Source organism: Diadema setosum, chromosome 16, assembly GCF_964275005.1.
Source record: "Diadema setosum chromosome 16, eeDiaSeto1, whole genome shotgun sequence".
Lineage (NCBI taxonomy): Eukaryota > Metazoa > Echinodermata > Echinoidea > Diadematoida > Diadematidae > Diadema > Diadema setosum.
Window position 1 is genome coordinate 10,553,027 of NC_092700.1, and position 19,397 is coordinate 10,572,423.

A 19,397-nucleotide genomic window follows, 5' to 3' on the forward strand; every position below is an offset into this window, starting at 1 on the left:
GAAGAATGTCAAATCCCGAATCTGTCATGAACCAAAGAAGTCTTCTTCCGGGATTCAGCAATCGTCTTTCTCCTTGTATCTTTGCATAGCAAGTGATACCATTATAAGTAGACAGCATAGAGTATGAAAAGAGTGAATTGTGGTACGGGTGATTCTACGGGTGTCACTTCTTTCTGTCTTTCAAGAAAATGTACAGTGTAAAAAAAAAATTAAAAAAAAAGATGTATATAACACCTTGAAGAAAGCCTATTAAAGATCATACTTGTGGAGTATTTAACATCCAGGAGAAAAAAAAAAAATAGTTATATACCTGGTACCCAAAAGTTGCATCATCCCCCTCAATAATGACATACCAATCACTGATTCTGATTAGCTTAGTCACATAAAATATAATAAACTTTTATACACCTAAAAAAAAAAATATTCTAAAGCCTAAATCTACCATCATTGAAAAAAATGAATAAGACACTGCAGTATACCTTAAATGACACATTCTTCAATAGCCACTGAAAGAAGTTCTACTGTGCCAACAAAACAACAAAAAAGCCACCCACATGATGACCAACAACAAGTTACTGCAGATGTTGAATTAAGTGAACATGTTTCAACTACAATGTAGCTACGGTTGATATTGTATGAGGGACATGGATTGTTGAAGTGGATCACATACTTGTAGAGGGCAAGGGTCATCTTGTTGGTGATGTGTCGAGGACCCGTGCCAAAGACTTTGGTCAGTTCCTCGGACTCCGGGGAGAAGACGTAGAGGGAGCGGAACTGGAGGCTGTGGTCTCGGAACAGGATCATGAAGTGCTTCTGATCGGACTTGGCAATTTCCTGCAAGATAGGATTGGGCGTACGCATATCATTTGATATCATTCAAAGGTGCATTAAAGCACATGCACAAGGACACACAGGCCCGAATTCACAGCGGTGGTTTAAACTTAATCCATGGTTTCTGCAACCATGGTTTATGCAAATTTCATCTGCATAAACACAACTGTAAGATCGCGCACGCCAGCTGACGTCCAGTAACAAATGCACGTTGACACGCGCATGTCAAAGGTAGGCCCATTTCATGCTTATTTCAGACCATGGTCTAAGTTTCAAACCACCTTCGTGATTTTGCGCCACAGAGTCTGTCTACAACACTAACACAAAATTCTTAACCCTTTCTGCTCCAGTGTTTATAACAATATGGGGTTTTCTGTGCCAATCAGTACCCAAAGCACACAATGGGTTAAAGGGATCGTATAGTTTTAGTTGAGACCTAATTTCAGGTTTCCAACATTTTTTGGTGAGATAATGAGCAACCTCTCACGAAATATGAAAGAGCAGTAATTCTATGAGGAATTAAACATTCCAAACCTGATTTTCATCAAATAAACTTTGAATTCCTCTTAAAATGGTATGCTCTGTACTATATCATAAGTGTTTTCTTGGTATCTCGCAAAAAGTTAAAAGCCCTATTCTCATCTCCGCCAATACTGTACTATCCCTTTAAAGCACAATGCTCTTCCATGTCCAAGGTAATTTTCTTTTCTCTTTTTTTTAATAGAAGAGTGAAATCACACAAGAATGGGAGATGTTTGATCAAATTCAGACGTGTCTTTAATCTTGAAGTCAATAAAGTCTACGCCAATAATCTACCAGCTACAAGCCTGTCATGATAATGAAGTTATCATAACAGAGGAATAATATGATACAAAAACAAGATTTTCTCTTTGGTGAAAATTTGCACACAGGTCAATGTATGGTGATGACATCACATTGTCTAGTACCTAATTTGAATATGTGGTGGTATCTCAACTCGGTGTCACAGTGTCCACACATTTGACGAGTCTGAAGTGACCTACTTGTTTGGGAGTTTGCACTTTCCCTATCAATATTTCCTGCACTGGTTTCCCATGTCCCTTACACCATGGCTAGTCTTCAATCTTGTCTCAATGTCAGCAGATACTGAGATTCCTTCTTCCCACTTTCTAATAGGCTTAGTCTCCAGGCTTCAAGCCATGATTGCAAAATCTGACTTCTGGCTTCATCAGGACATCATTTCAGGAGGTTGAGATCACAAGTCCTTATTTCAGTTTCTCCTGAAAGGTTGATTTTGGCAGATTCCAAGTAAAATTTAACTGTGCAAGCAGCAAACATCTGGTTTAATTGGATTTGGATGTAATGCCCTGTAAAAGCCATATCCACCCTCCCCCCCCCCCCCCATAGCCCAAAAGATCAAATTATATTTCAAGACAGGTGCACATGAACCAACGGGCCGCTGCCCGAAGCGACAAAACTTTGTTGCCTAGCTAGCAGAACATACAGGCACCTTTAGAAGCACAGAACTATCATACACCACTTACTGCATTAGGACCTGGCATCAAACAAAACAAACACCATAAAACTAAACAAACAGACGACTCTGGGGAAAAGATGGGCTACACATCAATATCCATTGTATGTACTGTATGTGTGTGCATGGTGGGAACAAAGTTTGTATACAGGTGCGACATAGGAACTTTACTATACTTTGAGCATAGAGCAATTCTGTGTGTGCAGAGCTTGTTTATCTGATATCTAGACATAATGGTATGTCCTTGAGAAATCTAGACAATGCCCTAGCCCGATCTTCATTTCTCAGAACAAGAAAGAAAGACAAGCTAATGTACCCACAGTGATTAACGGGTGTAACACATTGTTTGCACGATGTGCATGACAGTCTTCGTAACTACTGTCATTTAATTTCTAGAGATCCGTTTCAAAGCCTCATACTCATAAAGAAAAGCAACTTTGCAGCAATTGTTTCATATTGCATTGCTTCTGTACAGAAAAATTCACACAACTGGTAGAACAAATTTTTTTTTTGTACAATCCCCTTACACATAAGTTTCGCAACAGGAAAAATGGCTTCTTCAAGCTCATTGCACTATAATTCATGCAGCAGTGCCTTTGACCAACATGAACTTCCAAGTCGGGCAGGCAGGCACAACTAGCTTTGTGCAGCAGGACCCAGGATTTCTCCCACAATGCACTGCAAACAAGGGCTAACTTCCTTTTGAACAATGTATAAACATTACTGATGTCAGCGTGAGGACAAAACTTGCCTAGAAAACTAGATTTTTGCATCATCCCCAGGATTTCTCCCACAATGCCATGCAAAAGAGAGCTCCTTCCTCTTGAATGGTGCCTCAACAATATGCTACGTTTACCATGTTCCCAGCGGCCATGGCTGCCCTGATTGCCTGGGACATAGTGCACCTGGGGGTAGGCAGGATATTCTCTTTTCTTTTTGTTGGTTTCAATTCTCACTCCAGTGAACACGTAGCTATAGTTATATCAGAAGCCATTCTCACAGTCTCTGGTCAGGCTAGCATATTTCCCGTCGCATCTCACTACGGACCACCTCCAAGTTTGTTACAGCCCATTACGTGCTATCACTTTTAGCTGCAATCAACCTACTAGCTTCTCTTTAGCACTGTAATCGTAGCAGCAAATTTTTTTGACAGTTTAAAAATCTAATGCAGCAATCACGGTCTGTCACATTTGCCCATCCCCTCCCCTCTATCCCCTCTGTTTGTCCATGGTGGCCTGAAACGTGACTGCCGTGGCCGCTGGAAACATGTTGTATACATAGCATTACTGATCTGAGCGGATGGTATAGCTTCAGATGGGATGGGACTTCAGGTTATGAACTTTTTCCTTTCTTTTTTTTTGATGATCATTTTTTATATCGCCAAACCTCTTTTAATATGAAATATGAAAGAGCATATAATTCTAAGAGGTATTCAAAGTTTATTCAATGAAAACTGGTTTTGAAAATGGCCAAGACATCCAAATCGAAGTGACCTTAATAAAAGGCGGCACCCAACTTTTATCACGATCACTGTGTCTTACTTTGTTTTTGGATATCTCAGTCATTTCAAAACCAATTTTCATCAAATCAAATTTGAATTCCTCAAGGAAATGTATGCTCTTCAACATTTCATAAAGCTGTTTCTAAGTATCTCCTAAAAAGTTAACCCGTTGAGGACGGTTTGATTTTGCTACAACACACATTTCACATAGACACCCGCCCAAGTACACTCGGGACTCGTCCTCAGCAGGTTAAAGGCTGAATCCTCACCTCAACCAATACTATACCATGTAAGGACGAGACTAACCTGTAGAACCTTGTCTTTCATCTTCTCATTGACGGTACCCGCCAAGATGCAGTGGCAGATGGAATTGATGATGATGTGCCGGTTGGACTTGGCAGCTGGCTTCACGAAGAGCTTGGGACCTGTCGAAGAAAAATCAGAAGATGATAAGTTTTCTCCTCTCCTGCATCTCACAATTAAGAAAATTTATAAATTCCCATATTCTTCAAACCATCCTAATACTACAAATAGCTGTACTGGAATAATAAGCAATGACAATTCCCTCACACCTAGACAAAAAAAAAAAAAAAAAAAACCGAAACAAATATAAAGCAAAACATAAATTCCAAAGCGGTTGTCTCCCGATTCCAAGAAATGTTTTTCTTTTATTTTCTTTTTTATTGCTTTATCATATTTCGATTGAAAGGACACTGCTTTTAAAATTTAAGTAGATTTGTATGCCTAAAGAGCAAATACTGTAGAATTTTATGGATTCTACAACTTCCACATTATTCATATTTGGCTATCATTTTTCTATGCCAGATCTTAAATATATTAGCAACCTAAGATGTTTTACCGACTCACACTAAAACATGCAAATAAGTCATTCATATTCATTAGATTCTTTCTTCTGCTTCGTACAACAGTTCACAATCTATAAACTTGTAACACTCATAACCAATGTCTACACAAACACCCACTTTTTTTAATGAGAAAACTGCCCTTTAGCTTCCTCATGGTAAAGATTGCACATTCAAATCTCTAGGAAAATACACAGAGCTACCTACAAAAGAAAACAAAATAAAAAGATAACAATCACTAGTACCAACTTTTGCCTAGTAAGCTGTTTCGCAAGACAATCAAAGCTTTTATTGGGGGACACATCAATCAAGTTTGCCGGGTGTAAAGAAATAATTTATTTGGCTGGGAATGATTATTGTCCCAAGTCCAGGAAACCAGACAGAGGGTGACTTTAAAACAGTCACACACTGGTCTCCAGTGAGGCCATGTGTTGTGATTCCCTGCTTTATTGTGTTTGGTGACCTTGTTAAGGATTGAAGAGCAGGATATAAAAGAGATAGCGCCCTCGCTTGAAGACACGTGACAATCGTTTTTACTTCAGAAGAGTGCAGGCTGCACAATGTGCTTTTGCAGAGGAAAACATCGAGAGCCAACCGGTGATCAAATCAAATATTTAGTCACCACACACTAGGGCTTTAGAGAGAAAATAAAAAGAGATAAAGAGAAAGAAAAACCCACCCCTTTTTGGAAGAACACTGATTCAGATCCTGACTCATCAAAAAAATGTTGTCACAGATTTTTTTTTTTTTCAATGCCTCTTCAAGCAAGCTTTACACATAATATAAATCCGCACGCATCTATTCTACGCCACAGAGTTTGAAAACACAAAAATGCAAAATAAAGGCTCAAGGAAAGAAAAGAAACTCATTTAAAGAAAATATATACACCATTTTCACCTACATCTCAGACACACACACTCATTTTGATTATACAAAACAAAAAGATATAATACAAATCTACAGGCTTTATACACAAGTTTTTAGTCAAAATAATATGGTTTTGACGGTTAGAATACTGCGCATTAATTGTGAGTTTCAAAAGTAAATATGTTTATTTGGTTGTCAAAGTAGCAATAAGCTATTAGAAGATTTCTTTCATGGGAATGGTAAGAGGTGCGTGACATATACCTATATGCTGTTTAGATGAAGCATTAGTCTGCAAATTTTGTTATTTCAAATGTTATAGACATAGACAACAAAAATAAAATCATAATCATGTCATGCTTGCAATGTAAACATTGAAATAATAAAATCATGACCAAACTTAAAATCTATCCTTACATAACTCAAATGAAAAGAAGTGTTTCAAAAGATACATAAACAAGCTGCTAAATACACATGAAATAAACTATTCAACAAACATAAAAATCCTACCAGCAGAGTCCAAAACAAACTGCTGCTGCAAATATAGAAATTAGGATGAGATGGCAAGGCGTCTTGAGGTAAGGCTAGAGACTTAAAGGTATGAGAAGACGAGAGGGGGATGCAGCGGATGAAGATTGAGGGATGCCCTCAACTCAGGCAGGGGGGAAGGGGAAGTCATTCAGAGCATTTGGGCACCATGCATATAACGAGCTGCGACTTCGCCCCATCGATCTGCCTGCATGCAGCTGGCAAAGAAAAATCCATGCAAGAGTGCACGACAGGACGTTGGATGCAGATATGGCTACAAAAGGAAGACAGAGAATGCCTCGCTGATCCACAAACCAGAATAGTCCAGCTGGTGACTGCCGCCGGAGCCGCTGCTCTCCTGCGACGCAACGCTTGAAGCCGTGGGTCCAGCCGCACCCTCGGGAGGTGACATGGGGCTGGCTCTGCTGCTCTGCGGCCCGGACTGGAGAGCGCGTGGCGCAGAGTCCTCGACTGGGGACTCCGCGGGGGTGGTGCGGCCTGGGAGGGTGTTGGCCCGGGGCCGGGGGGAAGGGGGCCTACGCTTGACCGCATCGGGGACCGCCTTGGTGGAAGAGGGGGACTTCTTGCTTGCATCATCGCCTGGTGGGGCGGAGGGTGGGGCGGCAGTGTTCCCCTGGGACGAGGATTGGGCAGTGCTACCATGTGCAGCAGGAGGTGCTGAGGCACCCGGGGCACTACTTTGATTTTCTTTTGAATTAATGTCAGAGATGGAGCGGGCATGTCCGGGCAAAGAACAGGCAGGCAATGGACGGAAAGAACAGGAAGAGAAAAAATATTGTGTACTTTAGTACACCTGGACTGCAGACACTCACAGGATTTCAGTGGATACCAATAAATTAACTTCTTGGAGTACAGATCTTATGATTGTTAATCTTATGGCCACAGTGTTTAAAGTGAATCCATGAATGAAGTTAAATTTATTGAACAAAATTATCACTTGCAGTATTAGGAACACATTTTCTTTTTCCACCAGTACCTGTGTACAGTATTGAAAAGCAATTATGATTGCTTGGCAATGTTTTGATACAATAGGATGTCTGTCGAAGCTCACATCTTTCTACACGAAACAAAGAAATGGGATCAAAAACATTGGTGTAAGATATCAAAATATCTGCCTGTCTACTACAGTAGTGATTTACTGCAAACAATCCTGAAATACACTGCATCAGGTACAGCACTTCCTATTACTTTCAGGTCAGTGTTGCACACTTACATATGTACCTAAGGTTTTTGTATAAGATGCAAAGTCGATAATATCAAAATAGGTCAGTAACTCAATGCAGGTAAAACACTGCATTGAACATTTCTTTCTTATCTTATCGTATATTTTCGAAAAAATAAATCAATGGAGCTATGACATTGTTAGATTCAAGGAATCCCTTCAGGAGCAATGTGAGACATGAAACTTCCAATTCAAAACGTCCAATTCTTAACAGTTCATGCGGGTGTGGCATGTGCATGATGTACACACAAAACACGAAAAAGGAGACAAGTCCTTTATCTCTCTTTCAGTTGCTGCCAAATGCTTGGGCACCCTTTTTCACAGAGTTGCATATCATCTCCAAGTGAATACACACTTGCCACCTTTTTGTGCTAAGGCTGTGGGGCCTGAAATCTACTGATTCACAGGAACCTTGCACAGTATAATTATGTTGAATGATGCATGACTTAATTCTATGGAAAATTCTACAATGTTCACTTCAAACTTGACAAAAAGTTGTGTGCCCAGAAGAACAACGCAAACGCACACAAGGTGCGCAAGATATCTTACGCACTGGCTCAGATTCGCATCATTCTTCCGGGCACGCAACAAAAAGTCAATGTAATGATAAGGGAATGACGTCCCCTGAATAACACAGTGGTATTAGTTAGGTGTAACAAAAGAATGCTGTGATTACAAATCTATTGACAGAAACATAAAGACAAAAAAGATGAATCTTGGATTTGATCGAGAGAAAAAAAAAGGAATTCAGACAAACTGTTTGGGGGAAAAAGGGGAATACAGAACAGTATGAACAAGATGAGATATCAAATACTTCAGAACAGACTAAAATCTTTGCTGATCTGAAGGAGAAAGAGAAATTCTATCATGATTGGCTAGTTAGTCTGTGGACAGTTCAGACAAGTACAGAGCGCTCGTATTACAACGAATATGGGTACAACGAAATTTCGTGGCAATGAACTAAAAATTCTGGTAATAAACTTATCACATATATAAATCTTTATATCTATCATTTGTTCGGCTATGACAAAATTTTGATACAGCAAAGGCAAAACTGCCAGTCCCAAAAACTTCGTTACAACAGGAGTCGCTTGTGATAGTGACACACAAATGACATTATATCACACCAGGAACCAATTTACGGCATGAAGAAGGAGGATTTCAATTTTTGTAGACGATAATAAAAGTAATTACAGTTATCAGAGCAGCAGCTGGGAAACATGGGATCAGTGGTAAGAATGTAAGTTTCTTGTTGAAGAAGGTGCAATCATTGGACCTTGCAACAACTGCCAACCTCTTCACCAAACGAGCCTCAATAACACAATGAATGCAGTTGCTGCAGCAATTTGGTGTAATTGCTCTACAAGAGAGGGTTTTGTTTTGTTTTGTTTTGCTTTGTTTTTTTCTTGCAGTCAAGTGGCATTTTTGATGACAGCTTTCATTTGCATCTATTGCAACGCATTTGATTACACTCATGAGAATAAATACAGTATATCTTGACAGCCCTCCTCAGTAATATACACACCATACAATATTGTCCCCAGGAAATACCGACATACACTCTGGCTTTACTCACTTTTAAAGGATTCTTTAATTCTTCCTGTGCATGTCTGTTTCATTTGAAACACGTATATCCCTTTAAAGCCGTGCTTCTCAGCCTTTTTTAACCCCAGGCCCACTTTGGCTCCAACAGATTTTTTTTAGGCCCATAGTTACATGAAATGATGAATCTTTTTTAATTCATTTTTGGCCAACATCACAGCCCACCTGCAAAAGCTTTTCGGCCTGACAGTGGGCCGCGGTTCATTGGTTGAGGAACACGGCATTTAAGTGTCTTTCTTCAATCCAACATTTGTGATCATCTAACATCTGAACCTTCCTACTCACCAATCTCTTTTTATATGGTTACTTCAGAAAACAAACTGATCAACAAACATCCTTCATCCCTCCATTTTGAATTTACAAAACTAATGTGAAGTTAAAGTCACTTCACTGGTTCCCTACTAAAAGACATCATCACAACAAGAAAATGTCACTTTGTTCAGTCACCCGTTGCGTCCCACTCCTACTGTAATTAGATTAAATCCAAAATTATTGCAATATGTACAAGTAAATGTCTCAGGTTGAATACAGATTAAATATGACATACTCTGTATCAGAATGATTTTATTGGCTCCTCTGATTCCAATCATAATGAACACACAGCGTAATTAGTCACAAACACATTGAGTCAGTCAAACTCTGCAAAAAAACTGCAACTTAAGTAGGTGTAATTGGGCTGTTAGAGGTGGGTACAACAAGAAGGAGTTAATGTATGGTGAAGTTGACAACGATGAGGGTGCTTCTGCAAGACCACACTCTTTACATACCAGAAACCGGGGCGGCTGCCGCACCCGCTCGGGGCTCCCCCTCTGATGACTTAATGGTATAGGACGTCTTCTGTGCACCTGAATGTGAGTGCATTGAATACATAGGGGTGTTTGCATGCATGACTACGGGAGGGACGGAGGTCAAGTGCTAATTCAACAAAGATAAGTATCTCCAGGCTTGGTGACATGCACACAAGAGAATTATGGGAATAACAGTCAGAGAAAAAGGTAGTGCCATCTATAAAAAGAAATTGCAAGAAATGAGTAGAAACTTATCGATAAGTCAAACTGCTTTAATACTTCTGATTAACAGTTAAGTAATCATTATACTTCAGGAGTATGTCATCAAAACTATATCTTCATTTCTTTGATGCTTTCGCAGGCTGCATTTTGTCCTTGTTTTCTTAACAGCATCGTTTCGACAAACTTGCCTTCTGGCTACAGCTAAAGGAATGATTTCCTTGCATGCTTAAAATTGTAAGATACCGTGTCTAAGACAAAAATCATCACCCTTTTTTGCACCAAAAGAATTCAAAGCAGTATTCATTCTTCAAATGCAAAAAAGAAGGTATGTATCCCATAAACACTCACATTATCATCATCTACCCTTATTGAATCATGCATGTACTGAAATCTTTAACATGCAAAATTTGAAGGCACTTCACAAGATGAAGATGGCACAGCACTGTCTTCCTTTACTGCTTCAAGCATCAGATTTTATCATTTAACCATCAATACTGTCACTGTCTTTGTGGCAATTGTGGCAGGTTATCAAATTTCAAAAGAATACCACAAACATATCACTCATTGTACTTGGAGGTGGAGTGCCATCTGAATGCAAGTTTGATTGCAGATTGACTGGCAGCTGAGTGTAACTTGATTGCAAGGCAAGTGCACTTTGAGAATGGAGTACAATGGATCAAAAACGCATCCTCGTACAAACATTCTTGTAAACAAATTGCACACGTCCCTCCCTTCCTGATGAACTCTTTCCAAACTCTCTTTTAAGTCAAGATTCATGAAAAGAGCACAACCAATGTGTGAATCAAGGCAGGTGCTGCATATTCATGCTACGATGGCTGCCTACTGTATGAGGTGCTACGAAGCATACTACTTCAGAGAGAGTGAGAGACATTATCATTAATTGCGAGGGCTTTGTTGAAGGAGAGAAAATGTAAGAAATTATGTTTCCTCTATGCTTCCTCTATGTCTAGTCAGATACTTTGTGGAGAAGCACATGACAGAGCTGCCAAACTCTGCAGATTTCATTACAAAAAAAAAAAATACTGATGTACAGTAAATATATTTCTGAAGGCAAATTTTTCGTCCAAAAATGGGAATATTTCCAATTCGAAGCACCATACATCAACTGTACAAAAATAAACAAACACAGTCTTCAATTCATGTGCATATTTTTGGTCACTGCGGATGGGGGAAATGCATACCGAATATTGTTTTGAAAAAAACAAACAATAAACTTTCAAGCTGGCAGCTCAGATGTGATATATAGAGAAAGCGATTTGATCAGAATACCTAAAAGCTACGTAAACTAACAAGGTTTAATAGGCAACATGGATTAATTTCTACAAGCATCAAGCAGAGTAGATCACTCAGCTTCCATCAGCTAAAACCTCATGTTGTCTTCTTTCCTGGTGGGACAAAGCATGTTAACATTTTTTTCTTCCTGTGCAGTGTTATTATCGTATGTCCTGAGTTCTCCCGCATAGGTATATCCACAATAAAGAACACTTTTTTTAATTTCTATCCACAGATAAAACATCACTACGTAATTACAGGCCCTTACAAATCAAAACCATGTATTTCTTTCCCTCAAACAGGGATATAGAGTAAGTTCAAAATTTGGGGAACAATGCTCTAATTTCCATGTTATAATCATCAAATGCAAAGTTCCCCACTAAGAATGTTTAACCAAGAGAATTAAACACAGATAAAACCTTGACTCCACTCCAGTGGAAATTGAAGTTTGTAACAAAAATACCGTGTTACTTGATCCGAGATGTTTCAGAGCTACATTTTTCATCTTCAAGTTTCATAATAGTTTTGGTGATTTCCTGCAGAGACCAACTTAAAGCAAAGAGCAAATTCCATGAAAAACTAATTGCTTCCAATGTAGTCAAATTTCAACACCATGTTAAAGTGGATATACTTATATGTGTAACACACAACTTTCTTTTCGACTCTTGAGATACATTGAAGAAAACATAATTTTATGTATAAACCTTTTCGACGAACATACCACACTGCAACTGCTAAGCCATACAGAGAATGTTCTTTGATTGCCACTGTATGTGAAGCAGCCAAAGGCGAATTCTCTGGCAGGTGATATATATATATATATATATATATATATATCATGAGATACTCACTTAAACCAACTTCTGAAGCTCCATCCAGCGCCGAGTAACTTGGCTGGCCGTGGCTGTGGGCGGGGCCGCGGTCCGAGGTGACCATTTGCGACTTGGGGCGGGGCTTGCTGGACTTCTGCTTCCTCTGAGGGGGCGGGGGAGCATTGTCCGGATCCTGCAGAGGAGAGATTGAGAGCAGGGTGATGCATGAAGTAGTCATTTGGTGCTTCTATTATTATCTAGAGTGCACCCTCTAACACATGCATGGTTTGTCTTCTATTGTTTGACATGATTGATTTGAATCTATTTTCACTTTGAGTTCACAAATACACAGAGACAAATATAACTGAAATGCAATGATTATGACAATACAATGACATTTCGTTTTCCATAATGTATATGATAGCCAAAACATACTGTAGAAACATAAGGTTATAGAAAACAAACTAAAACAGAAACTAAAACAAAAAGTGGGAGACCCAAATTCAAAGAACAGCTTTTACCCCCAACGTGTTTAAGGAATAAGGACCTCGGAGCTAAATCCTCATATATGTCAAGTTTTTTGTTTCTTCAAAATCAGATATTTTTCTCTGGTAAGCAGAGAGGTGATGGTGCTGAGGTCCAGTGTTAAAAGTGATTTGACTTGAGAGAAGGGCCTTGGTTCAGTCCCTCGAACAGACTGCATTCATGTCTCATCATTCTTACAATGACGCACAATGACTCTTTTCACCAACCAACAAACAGATGCTGTAGCTGCTGGATACAAATTTGACTGAGTATTTCTGATTTTGCAGCTGGCAAACAAAGTGAAGATAATGCACATATCATGTGCTAATAAAACATGTTCAGTGACAGTGGGTAATGACTGGAAAGTGCTTGCGACTAGCACTTTTGTTACATCTACATGAAAAAATATGCATCATCAGAAAGTTGACTTAAAGGATAAGTCCACCTTCATATACATATGGATTGAGTGAATGCAACAATAATAGTAGAACACATCAGTGAAAGTTTGGGGAAAATCCAACAATCCGTTCAGAAGTCATGAATTTTTAAAGCATCTGCGCAATCACTGCTGAATGAGGAGACTACTACAGTGTATGATGTCACATGCGTACAACGGTATAAGGAAAATAAAAAGAGAATTTCACAAAACTTTGTTTTTTTAATAAAGTGCACATTTCTTCGACTCGTTATTAACGTATGTTAAGGGAAATATTATTCCCCTTTCCTTCTGAAAGAGAGAAGTCGGGTGTTCTTTTGTTATGCGAGAAAAGTGAAAATATGTTGAATTTTCTTTATACTTTCTTTATATCGTTGTACTCATGTGACATCACAAGCTATAGTAGTCTCCTCATCCAGCCATGACTGAGCAGAAACTTCAAAAATTCATAACTTTTGAACGGATTGTCCGATTTTCCTCAAACTCTCAGTGATGTGCTCCACTAATATTGCTGCATTCACTCAACCCACATGTCTATGAGGGTGAACTTGTCCTTTAAGAGCCATGCCAAATCTAGTGCATACTGGAATGCCAACGCACCAGTTCAGCTTGCTTCTTCCTCTGGTACTCCAGCCGAATCTGTTCTCTCCTTGCAGCCTGCTCTGCCTTCTTCATCTCGGCTTCCTCCTGCTTTTTTCTGGGGTTGAAGCAAAGGTACGTTGTAGAGTGTGTCAAACACATTGCAGCTGAAGTATTTTCACAATATGAGTATCTCTATGCATTTTCGCAGTATGAGTAGGTGCGCTGTGAAAAGGACAATTCCTGAAGACAACCTGCCTAACTTTGTTTTACCTGGTTGGTTTCATTGAGAAGATGTAGCCCTGATAGAATTCTTTCCTTGAGTATGTCTTCTTGCTGAAATATATACATTTTTTTTTTTTTTGTTCTATTTATTCGGTCTGGTCATCTGCTGCTTACAGGGAAGTGGCACTACTGACTGAGCTATAGTCGGTTCCTGGCAGTGATATAGCAAACGTGAACAAAATCCAACATACTTCATCATTTCTTCTTCTCTTTGGTCTCTACAATAGTTCATAAGTCTCCAGAAAGACATGAATAATATGATAAGATGACATTCAATCTTTTCTGTACCAGTAAGTTACATCACATCACTCGTATACAAACTGTTTATCAATAAAGATATAAGCCTACCTTTTCTCTCTCATCTCCATTCCAACCTTTTCATTTCCCCTCTCCTCCCTCTATTCTGTTTCATCTTTATCCGACTTCCAAACCCTTTACTCGATTCTCACTCTATTCTTCCTTACAACTGTCCATCTCCTATCCTTCCAGCTTCAACTTCTGGCTCACCGCTGCCCTTCGACTGTCACTATTTGCCTTCCTTACACTCTCCTTATGTCCCTTCCCATCTGCATTCTCCTCTTTCTAGGGTCTTCGTTCACCAAACAACAGTCCTTTCAAGGGGTACACACACAGACAATGTTACGACAAACCTCTCTTGCTCAAGCTCACCTGAGTTCCTCTCTCTTCTTTTCCGCCTCAGCTTCTCTCGCCGCCTTCTTGGCCTTCGCCTCCTCTTCTCTCTTCAAGCGGCTCTTGAGAAACATCTCTTTCTTCTTCGCCATCTCATCCATGGCTTGCTGTTGTAGCGATAATGGAACATAAAAATATTTCAGTACAGTTATGACATTAAGAATGTAAAAGTCTTCAAAAAGACTTAAGCAAGATATGTACCAAAGTATGACTTCAAGCTTGAAAACACAATGGTGAATTGAAGTATAGAGTAATAGATATGAAGTAAGAAGTAAATTGGGTAAATTGGGTCAGCAGTACCATACACTTTCAAAAATTATGCTATGACCTGGTCAAAAAAAAATGTATGCTTTTAGATATTGTGGTACAAGTAACAGCAGTCATGTAGATGCAAACTGCAACCCAGTGTATTCCACACCTCTATCAAAAACTTTTAGGTTCATGTGCAAAATACACGCAGTGGTTGGTGATTAGATAAAGATTGCAAAGCAGACAATAATTCAATGTCCAATCCAAAGGCGACATTTCTCGATACAACCAGAATTCCTTCTTCATTATTCAGCAGCAACTGAGTAACAAAGCAACCAAAAACTTTGAAATGTCTCTGTTTATCATCCAGAAAATTCAAGATCACATTATGCAGGACGCATCCATAATAAATGTGTAATGGGTAATTGATTGAGTTGCCAGGACAAGGAAATTTCTCATTTTATCCACAACAAACTTTGGACGCCCAGTAAAAATACAGAAAATTTGTTTTCACTTTTGGTAATAAATTTGCACAATCTCAAATCAAAATGGACATCACAAATGTCACATAATTTTGATTGCTATGTCCAAATTTTTGGAGCAAAATTTAGTGGTCAGTGAAAAAGCCCTACACCAAACTAAGAGCTAGATACCTTCTCTTCACCGATGATGAATCCCGACACCATGGCGTTGCCATCCGTATCCTCCTCCTTGCTCACATTGGCTGGCTCTAGAGGGCGCACTACCAGATCCACCTGGTCCTGCGGGACTTCCTCCTCTCCTTCCCCAACGATTTCGTACACCGATGGCGCAGGGGCTGCCGTCTTTGTTGGTGTCCGCGGTGGTGAGGTCTTCTTCTCTGGCATCTCCACCACCTTCTTCTTCACCTCCTTCTTCCTCTGGTTGGCCGGGGGTGGCCTAGATTGCTTTGGTGATGACATATCAATGTTGAACGCCATGATCTGCTGCCCTTTCTTTTGGTTGGCTGGGAGCGAGTCGTCCTCGTCTTGCATGGGTAATTGATTGAGTTGCGTCTGGGTGTCATATTCGGGCTCTAATATTTGCTTTCCAACAGTTCTTTCCATTTCCCTAACATCACCATCACCTCTGTATGCATCCTCCATTATGTACTTATTGTCACTCACATCTGACTTCACGTAGGTGACGTCTGATAACCGGTGGCTTGTCACAGGTTGCTTCTCCATGCCATCCTCCTGGGATCTACTGGGTGCATAGGGATGCCCCTGGGGTGACGGCTGCATGTGCTGCTGCTGCTGCATTCCCTGTGGACTCCTCTGGGGTTGCCCTTGCTGCAGAGTGAACGCTGGGTTTTCCTCCAACAAGTACGCCTCGCGGTCGTTTCTCGTCTCTGGTCTCTGGTCTCCGGCATCGACGTAGAAGCCCTTTGCTTGGCTTGATGCGTCTGCCAGAGGCCTTGAGGAAGGTCTTTGGACGTCTCTGTGTTCCAGAATGTCATGCTGCTCTACTGCATCCCCTTGGCCCACATGTCTTGGAGACTCATGGACCTGCCTTGGTGAGTCTTGTAAACCCTTCTTCATTTCTTCCTGTTGAAGAGACAGCCTCAGAATCTGGTTCTGCAGCTGTGAGAGATTGGCATTCAGTTTCTCCAGTGAGATGTTGTACTCGTCCTGCGTCAGGTGCGGCGAGTGTGAGCCAGAGCTGGAGCCTGGACTGTCTGTTCTCCTCGGAACATCCCCGGGAACTTGCGGAGAGTCCGACCTCATGCGAGGGCTTTCAGAATCTCGCCCGGACCTGGGGCTCTCCGAGGACCGACGGCCTCCCTCCGCCATCTGCAGCTGGTGGGCATGGCTCTGTGGACTGGGCTGCTGGGTTCTTTGGTCTGCGTGCACGGGCTGGTTCTTGGGATACTGATGTTGGGCGAGCTGGCTGGCATCCTGCTGGGCCTGCTGGGCGAGCTGGGCCTGATGCGCCAGGTAGTAAGCCTGCGTCAGCTGGTTCTGCTCAATAAGATGCTGCTGCTGCTGCTCGGTCATTTGTGGCTGGGAAGCTGGCGGCTGAGCAATTTCCCTGTTCGCTCCCAGAGCGGCAAATGTGGTCATGCCCTCCTGGACGCGAGGTTCCCCCTGCCACTGGGCATTCTCCTGGTTCCTCTGCCTCTCCGCCCTGTGATGAGCATCACTGCTGCTTTCCTTCTCCTGCTTCTTGTTGGCCAGTACCTGCAGGAAGGCCGCCTTGCCGACTCGCTGCCTCTGCTTGGCAAAATGCCTCTCCAGCTTCCGCTTCTCATGGTCTATCAGCCGCCTCTTCTCTTCCAGCCGCAGCCGGATCTGAGTCAAGTCGGAGTTGGCCACCGGACCACCTCTTGTGCTGGCCGCCGAGCTTTCGTTGAAGCCGTTGCCGGGTGCACCTGTGTTAATGGGGATGGTGGAAGTGGTTGGGGTGGTGGGAAAATCAGTGTTTGGTGAGTGTTTGGTATTGGCTGACCATGTTGTCATGGAATGGTTGGCTGGGTCCCTGAAGGCTGACTGACTGGACTGGAGATGTTCCACATCAGCAGCAAAGGAGTGGAGATTACTAACGGCACACATCTCCCTATCTTGCCACATCGGGCAGACATTAGTCACATCACGAACACTCGGACTTACTATGTTAGATACATCACATGACACGGGGTGAGAACTGACAGGACTGGACTGAACATTATGAGTTAGTAAAACACCACTGTGGGGCAGATTAACGGGGGCATCCCTTTCAATGGAGACTACTCCATTCTCCTGCAGCACAGGACTCAGATTATGATTGTAGGCAAAACTGACGGGCCGCTTATCTTCCCTCTCGGAGTGAATGCTTTCAGCCAAGAGCTTGGGGGACTCTTTTTCATGGTGTGGAGATGAATGGGTAAGAGACATGGACTGAGACATACCTGTGTTAGACATGGAGGCCGAGTGTGGATGAGGCTGTCGTTGGTGTCCCCAGGAGGAGACACCAGAATGCGCTGGGTGATCCAGAACATAGGCCTCGGGTTTGGCTTGCAACACAAAAGGGTTAGGCTGGGTGTGGTGGGGATTTTGGGAGTGGTGGTGACCCTCATGGTGGGGGTTGGAGTGGGTGCGTGCATGTGGATTAGAGTGGGGATTGGAGTGTGGATTTGAGTGGGGATTAGAGTGGGGATTTGAGTGGGGATTAGAGTGGGGATTAGAATGGGGATTTGTGTGTGCATGGTGAGGGTTGTGGGAGTATTGGTTAGGTGCATGCAAAGAGAATGGCAAGGATGTGGGTGCAGCGGCTGAGGAGCCCGGATTCTGGAAAGAGTGGGAATGCTGGGGGTTTGGCTGGTAGATCTCCTGGTCCGACACACTGGTTGTCAATCCATCGGGTGCCATGCGGAAGCCTTGCTCACTGAGCCCCTGCATGGATCTTGATGATGAGACCACCGGTATACCAGCTTGCCTCGCATCATCGACAGTCATCGCCCTGTCTGATATCGTGAAGCTCCTCGCCCCAGGAGGGGCACTGGTGCTGTGAGCATCACTGCCTTGAGACGCCGCCTGGCTTCCACTGATGAAGAAAGCTTCGCCGTGCCTCCCCTTTGCGAGCTGGGGTTGGTCGCTCTGACTGACCGGAGCAAGCACGAAGCCACCCATACCTCCCCTGGCCATCCTTGCTCGATGCAGCGCCAGGTCACCAGCCAGGGAATCTGCGATGCTCTCTCCACTGAGGGGGGTGGTTGCATCGACACTCTCTGAGGAATCACTGCCGTGGTCCTGTGAGTGCTGGGACTGAGTTGGTCGGGGGTCTGCAGCCCTGTGCTTGTTCCTCTGCCTCTGGTGCTCCCCTCTCTCCTCCATCTTTCTGGTCTGGTGCGACTTCTCCTTCAGCGGTCTCAGAACCGCCGGCATGAGTTCATTTGTGGGACCTCGAGGGGAGCCGAGTATATCTACTGGCCGAACGTCCAGTTTGAGATTCTTTCTCGAAATAGATGAATCTGTACTGCCAGTGTCGGATCCGGCAGGACTTGCAATGTCCTCGGATTGATCCCTACGATTCACACGATATGTTCCTTGATAGGGAGAATGACTCGGCTGACTTCCATTGACGCCATTCACAAATGGTTCAGTTCTCTGTGACGAGTAATGATTGCTCTGACCTCGTGGATCGCCAAACCCTCGAGGCTCCTGTGAGGCATGTACAGACATCCGGGATGAAGCTGCTGATGTCAGGCTCTCCACCTCAAGATCCTCGCTCTCGATGTTGCCGCTCTGGGTGACTGGCCGTTGCTGGATGGTGGTCATCATCCTCTCAGACTCATAATGCTGAACGCCTCCCAGGGGTCCCTCTGGACCTGCATGCTCTGGCAGTGGATTGACCTCGATATCCAGCCCTGAGAAGTCCTGGCTCTCGTTCATCTCACTGTCGATGCTGACATTGGCCAGGAGACTACCTGCTCTGCTTGACTGCATGCTGACCACAGGAGAGTCGTGGGACCTTTGGGGTCTTGTAAATGTGGCAGTATTTGGCGTCCTGCACAGAAAACAAAGGAAGTCACAGTTATTAGAGAGGCAATGTCCAATACCCTTGATAGTGGTAAAGA

At 42.4% G+C, this 19,397-nt stretch overlaps 1 protein-coding gene across 1 annotated transcript in view; it reads right to left on the reverse strand.

The window, feature by feature from the left end:
* LOC140240290 (calmodulin-regulated spectrin-associated protein 1-like) overlaps positions 1 to 19,397 on the reverse strand; it is a 30,986-nt gene that overhangs the window by 1,187 nt on the left and 10,402 nt on the right. Inside the window, exons 7-13 of the mRNA XM_072320073.1 lie at positions 15,478 to 19,327; positions 14,555 to 14,682; positions 13,622 to 13,718; positions 12,100 to 12,253; positions 9,713 to 9,790; positions 4,152 to 4,270; positions 671 to 834 (exon numbers count right to left, since the gene is read on the reverse strand). Coding sequence (XP_072176174.1) covers positions 671 to 834; positions 4,152 to 4,270; positions 9,713 to 9,790; positions 12,100 to 12,253; positions 13,622 to 13,718; positions 14,555 to 14,682; positions 15,478 to 19,327 — 4,590 coding nt within the window. The remainder of the gene's footprint in view (positions 1 to 670; positions 835 to 4,151; positions 4,271 to 9,712; positions 9,791 to 12,099; positions 12,254 to 13,621; positions 13,719 to 14,554; positions 14,683 to 15,477; positions 19,328 to 19,397) is intronic.